Source organism: Triticum aestivum, chromosome 5D (assembly GCF_018294505.1).
Source record: "Triticum aestivum cultivar Chinese Spring chromosome 5D, IWGSC CS RefSeq v2.1, whole genome shotgun sequence".
Classification (NCBI taxonomy): Eukaryota; Viridiplantae; Streptophyta; class Magnoliopsida; order Poales; family Poaceae; genus Triticum; species Triticum aestivum.
This window is the reverse complement of record NC_057808.1, coordinates 439,812,821-439,819,129: the sequence shown is the minus strand read 5'-3', so window position 1 is coordinate 439,819,129 and position 6,309 is coordinate 439,812,821. Positions and strand designations below refer to the sequence as shown.

The 6,309-nt window shown below is 46.2% G+C and overlaps 1 protein-coding gene across 2 annotated transcripts; it reads right to left on the bottom strand.

Annotated features, from left to right (window-relative positions):
* Positions 1 to 1,236: 1,236 nt before the first annotated feature.
* LOC123122516 (uncharacterized) lies at positions 1,237 to 5,084 on the bottom strand. Of its 2 annotated transcripts, none has more exons than XR_006460246.1 (2): positions 4,737 to 5,084; positions 1,237 to 1,637 (listed from the first exon to the last, which is right to left on the bottom strand). XR_006460246.1 is itself a non-coding variant. In XM_044542713.1 (2 exons), exons 1-2 carry the CDS (start codon positions 4,193 to 4,195, stop codon positions 1,521 to 1,523), a joined length of 2,451 nt encoding a protein of 816 aa, XP_044398648.1. In that variant the 5' UTR covers positions 4,196 to 4,727; the 3' UTR covers positions 1,237 to 1,520. The 2 variants fall into 2 exon arrangements, 1 of the variants encoding a protein (XP_044398648.1); XM_044542713.1 differs by lacking the exon at positions 4,737 to 5,084 and adding an exon at positions 1,862 to 4,727.
* Between the last annotated feature and the right edge of the window lie 1,225 nt (positions 5,085 to 6,309).

The following is a 6,309-nucleotide window of genomic DNA, read 5'->3' as shown; positions in this document are numbered from 1 at the left end:
CTGAATTCAAAGAGGAACACTAGAAGAACACGGACGATCCTGCCACCACGAGGAACCTAATTTGGGAGGGAGGGAAGAGGCGAGGTCGCTCGCGGTTGATACGAAGAGCAACCGGCGCCTCCCGTCGCGTCGCTGCTGCTCCTCTCGCTCTGGGCAGGCTGGGGGGAGAAGCGCTCAAGAGTCCCAGACTGAACCAAATTGTCAGTGAAGTTTACATTTCAATATCGATTGGTTTCCCTTTGTTTGCAAATTGCAATAGCAATTTCGGGGCCGAGAGTCAACAAGAACCACGATTTCCATGTGATGTATGAGTTGTTAGATAGGTGTACTTTATTTGTGTGTCGTTTATATACCGGTACCCTTTGTGGTGGGCGTGTTGAAAAATATGTACATAGAGTTGCATATTTTTAATAATGCTCGTCGTTCGCTGAACTAATTCTGCTACTCTGGGTATGCCGGACACTCCCTCCTTGTGGAAAATCTTTATGATGTAGAGAAAAAAAACCGGACGAAAGTGGTGGGACGAAAAAAAACCTGAACGCAATCCTATCAAATGCTCCATTAGGAGTAGAGATACTACTAGAAAATTTATATGCTATACCAAATATACCATCGGATTTGTCTTCAAAGAGGATTTCCACAATATAATTCCTGTGTTATATACTCATATTTTATTATCAAAATTTAACCCTAAATATGAGAGCGCTAATAAACCCGGACGGAGGAAGTAATATATAACTGTAGCTGAGAACACAAGGCGTTCCTAAAAAAACATTTCAGATTGTTGCTAGCTCAGGTACAAGTAGTCAAGTACAATAGAACTCATCAAGTATATATGGCTGAAGTCTAATGAACTGCATTAAGCTTCACAACAAGAGCTGCTGCCAATTGCCAAACCTGATAGTGATAGGCGACCAAGAACAGAAGAATGGAACAGAGTAACAAAAGCGCGAGATGAAAAAACACAATCCATTATTCCTAGATATAACTACTCACACAAGGTAAATCTCTTATACTGCCGGGGAATCAGTAAGCTCTGCGCAAAGTACAGCTGCAACAAAGAAATGAAGGAATCAAACGGCAGATTGCTGATGCAGAGATATGATTATTTCCTTACTCGGTTTATTCAGCTGTAATCTGGTAAATCACAGGGAGTTGCACAATCATGGATATTGAGGAAGAATAACAGCACTGTTGTTTCTGAACTTTGGGTAGCAAGACAGTAATCACATCAACAGGGTAAGCGATTGTCCAAATGACTATCACATCAAATCCACTCTTACAAACATGCTACAGAGTTCAACATGGAGCATTCATATTACAGACATGATCGCTGTGGGGATAAGAGGGTAATCTGACAGTTCCAACAACACAAGAACAGACTGCTACGCATGCATTAAGCTCCGCACAAAGGAGCAGCTGCTGCAAATCAAGAAAAGATGGAACCAAACGGCATACGAGTAATACAGACATGAGATTGTCTCCATGCATAATCGATACGGATATAGTAATTTCTCAGATTAATCAGCTTGTAGGATTTCTTGGGGGTGAGAGGTAGATGCGCCAGCAGCATCAGCAGCAGCTTCTTCATGAGGCTTCGAGCGTCTGAAGCGTGTTGGATATTGGATCCCATATATCTGGTAGATCACATATTCACATAGTTATAATATATCTCCAACCTTGTTGGCATCAATGAAGAACACTAACACCAGCAAAACTACACTGGTAAACAACAGATCACAATGAACAACAAAAGCTTCCACGGGTAAACAAATATGCAACTAAGATGGAAATGTAGAAGTAGAAATGGTCTCCATAAGCATCATTTTTCAAAAGATGGTTTCTCAGTGGTGGTGCTGACCTGGGAAGTCGATGGAGTGGTGCCGGCATATCCTTCTCCACTTGAAAGCTCCGTCCTCTGCAGCCTCTCCGGCAAGGTCTCCATCCCCATGCGTGACAAAAGGAACCAGACATAAGTGAGTAACTCTATGCCGGTGCCCATACTCTTGGCGTGCAGGAACCCTCGGCACCTACTGGCAGAGAAGCAGAGCATCTCCACCCACACACCTTCAATCACTTCCCACATCTTCTTATCATCCAAAGCCAACAAAACTTCAGAAATCTTCCAGGCATCCTGGATAAAACCTTCTTGTGCTGGACACTGCTCTTCAACCGTCGGCGATTCTATGCATCCTGGATCTGTTTCTCTGCATTTCAAGGACTCCAACTTGGCGATTATTCTGCCCATAAATCCTCTTTCAATCTCCTCAGGTGATGGCCCTTTTTCCTTCAGGAACTGAGGGAATGGCTTATTTCCCTTGAGGATCTCCATGAGCGATGGCTTCTCGCCATTGAGGATGGCCTTGAGTGATGCCTTATCATCCTCGAGGATCTCCTCCAGTTCAGCATTAGCTTCCAAGAACAGATTTCGCCTCGTGCCAGGCAATAGCATCTCAGGATTGACAAACAATAGGTACATCATGTAGTTGGAAATTTCTCTGCACCCTGTGGCCTTTTCCTGACTAACTGATTGAACACCGTTTTGGAAAAAGCACATGTCTGTTGCGATGTGCCACAGAAGGACACTCTCATCAAATGGCTTGTTTGCACTCCATGCCAGATCTTGGTAGCATCCTGTATGCTGTATAGTCCATTGGCCCCTGTGATCATTGAACCTCCTGTAACTGGCGGCATCTACTATGTGTTCCTTCCACCAACCTTTCACATGTCCAAGAACCAACTCTGTAATTCTGGAAGATGAGGGGCATGACTCCATGCACCAACGCTGGTCAAGAAAGTCCTTGCACTTGAAGGAACTAAGGATGTGCATCTTCTTGCTGTGCCTTTTGTTGCGGGCAAAGAAACCTACAAGGCTATATTGGGCAACCATGCCAGAAGATGTCAGCTTAATCCTATCTGCAAACTGGGAAAATAACTCCAGCACAGCAGTACAACACAACAAGGCATATGTAACCTTGACATCGTTAATATTGTAAGCTTCTCTGTGACTCTTGTGGAAGAGACCGATTGCTGCAAATGACAGGTACATAGTTGCTTCCCGTATGTTATTAGAAATTTTTTGCATCAGTGAAACTTCTGTGATGTGTGCCATCTTTGCTTTTGTGTAGAGAAGACCAAAAGTCTCATACAGCCCTTCTTGCAATGATTCATATGCCATATTAGCATCATGCACCAGGAAAGTTTCCAGGATACTTAGCCGATCACGATATGATGATGCAAGGTCTACAAATAACTTACGGGCCTCAGCGCCTAATATCTTTTTACGGATTCTGCGCTTTTCTTCATCGCTTAATACCCGGGCTTCAGGAACAAGGTTGGGCTCAGCTGTATCGTCTTCTCCTTGAACTTGAGGAGTCTGGTTATGCTCAAGGTCAATTGTGGCGCCTCTTCCTCTAGCTTGAGGATGACCATTGCCCAGGACATAATCCCTTGCTTCTCGCACATAGTCTTCAAGCGTAATGTCCTTGCCAGTCTTGCTTGAAATCATCAAACGGAGAGCAGATGGGCTCACCCACTCTGGAAAGGCAACATCAATAAACTTGCGCGCCTGCAGCATCGCCATTGGTTGCTTATCGGCAAGCATCTGTGTCATCTTCTGAAATAATGCATACGGGCATGCCATCCTCTTTAGATGGCGATAAGGCTCGGATGAGCTGGCCAAGCTATTGAAGCTAGCGCTCTTGAGAGCCCAAGGCTTCTCTAGGCATTTGAGGATCCCCGGGACAAAGAGCAAGATTGATGCCTGCAGCAGCCTCTTGTCGTCGCCTGGCCATGATTTGCAGAACACATAGATGGCCACCGTGATCTGGGTGATGGCAGTGAGGACGTGCCTCGTCCACAGCTCGTTGTCTTCGATGTTGTAGGCGGTTATACCGTCCTGACCACCAAGGTGCATCAGGAGAACGGGAGCCCAAACTACCTCCAGGATGCTATTGCTGTGGACAGAACCATGATCCTGCTTCATCTGGCGGCTAAAGAGGGTAGCCATGGCGTATATGGCTAGAGCATCGCTGCCTAGGTATGCAAGCCATATTAGGGACCTGAACCAGGAAGGAATAGCAAGCTTACGCACGGCAGACAAAGTAAGGAGGAGCCACTGGAGGAAGAGGCTGCCCAAGACGAGGATGCGCAGCTGCCACTCCTCCCACCATTCCACAGCACTTGAGAGACTCATGCATGCAGTGCCTTGGCTTCCTCGTCCCCTCGAGGTCGGCGGTTATTTTCCACTATTTCTCTGGGTCTGGGGGTCACAGGTGAGGCAAGAAAATCATCCTCTAATCAAGGCTAGAGCTTACCAATGGAATGGGGTGCGATGTATGTTGCTTTTTGATGTTGATGTGCCTTGCGTGCTGGAGGCAATTAATTAGTACTGCTACATTCCTCCCGTGTTTGTGAAACAGACTGATGCCCTCCTCTCTATCTTTTGCTTTTCTATAGGAATCTGACCCATATTTACTTGATTACCTCTCGTCTTTTCACTTTCCACCACGCTCCGGGTTTGGATTGCACAGCACTTGAGAGACCCATTTCTTTATGACTCTGTCCCACATCGCAGTGCAACGAAACAGGGCATGGCCAAGCAAGCGTGAGTGACATGGCTCTTGAGCTCGATTAGGGAGCGTGCATTAGCTACCTACTCCAGCAAGTTAGGACGCAGTTGAACAGACGGGAATAAACACAAGCACCTGGCGTGCAAGCAGGCAAGAGCTGCTGACCTCGACCTGGTGGCGTGCCGCTGCCGGCAGCTGATGGAGGAGTGGACGCCGGTCATGCGGTCCGGCGCAGTTCACCCGGAGTACGCCGTTTCCCGGCAGGAGGTTGACGATGACGAGGCCATCTCCCTTCGCGCGACCACGCGCGCAGTTCCTCGCCGTCGCCCCCCGCCACCTTGAGTCTCGCGCCGGCCGGCTGGCCCCCGCATTTGAGGTTGCTCGTCGACATGCCGCCGCACGTACGGCCAACGAGGAATGGCGTGCGTCGGCCTGGATCCCTGCGGCTTGCGGGGCGCGCGGCCACGACGAGAACTCCGGCCCTGCGCTGCGCTGCTCGACTCATCTCAGGACCAGAGCAGAGGAAAGAGTTGGTTGACTGACGGCGGGCCATTGTGTAGCTGTAATTGGTGTTGGGCCGGCCAGATGGGCCTGACCGTCTGGGCATGACAAGCCCAGTATGGGCACCAATTTTTGTTTTTAGTGCGATGTACTTGTATGTATCACTGTTAGTGCTTTGCATGTGTTACTAAAAAAAATGTTAGTGCCTTGCATGCTTTAACTGAGATCCCAATGCGTTCACCTAAAAAATCATTCCAGATTATTGCTAGCAGGTAGGTGTCGTCAAGTAGAAGTAATCAATTTCGTCAAAAAAACAAGAAACAAATAAAAAAGCGCCATTATTTATCCCTTGATTTTTTTTACTTGTAACTATTCCTAGATATAACTAGTCACACTAAGGTAAAACTCTTACACTACTTTCGGAGCATCATTAAGCTCTGCACAAAGTGCAACTGCAACCAAGACATGGAAGGATTAAACGGCACACTGCTAACACAGACACAACATTATTTACTTTCCATCCCCTCCCATATGCATCAGCTGGTAGAATACACATGCACAAAGTAATGCAATCAAGAGAATTGAGGAAGAATAACAACACTACGATTTCTGACATTCGGTGATAATAAATTTGATTACATCAACATTCAACACGGTAAACAGTGGTTCAGGTGACTGTCACCACACCAAATCCACTCTTGCAAACATGCTACAGAATTAGCATGCAGCATCCGTACTAAAGTCATGATCATTGTAGAGATAAGAAGTAATCTGGCAGTTCTAAGAGCACACAAACAGACTGCCAGGCATCAAACTAGACAAAGGAGCAGCTGCCGCAGATCAAGAAATGAAGGAATCAACTACCTCAGAGCATAATCAATAGAGATAATTATTTCTCAGACTAATCAGCTGGTAATATTTCCAGGGGTTGAGAGGTAGATGCGCCGACAGCTGCAACTTCTTCTTCGTCTTCATGTGGTCTGAAGCTTCTGAAGCGTGTTGGATACTGGATTCCATATATCTGCTTGATCACATATTCACATAGTTATAATGTCTCCAACCTTCGCATCATTGAAGAGCAATAACACCAGCAAAACCACACCAATAAAAAGCACATCACAATGGGCAAATAACACAACATACTTCCATGGATAGGAAACTAAGATTCAAATGCTGACCCAAAAACACACTATAATACTGAAATGCACAGTACAAATGTCTCCATAACTATAAGCAT

Excerpts from the sequence above, each read along its gene's own strand:
- LOC123122516 (XM_044542713.1), bottom strand. The coding sequence starts at position 4,195 with ATGAGTCTCTCAAGTGCTGTGGAATGGTGGGAGGAGTGGCAGCTGCGC. Across the intron at positions 1,638-1,861 it reads CCACTCCATCGACTTCCCAG|ATATATGGGATCCAATATCC; the intron begins GTCAGCACCACC and ends GTGATCTACCAG.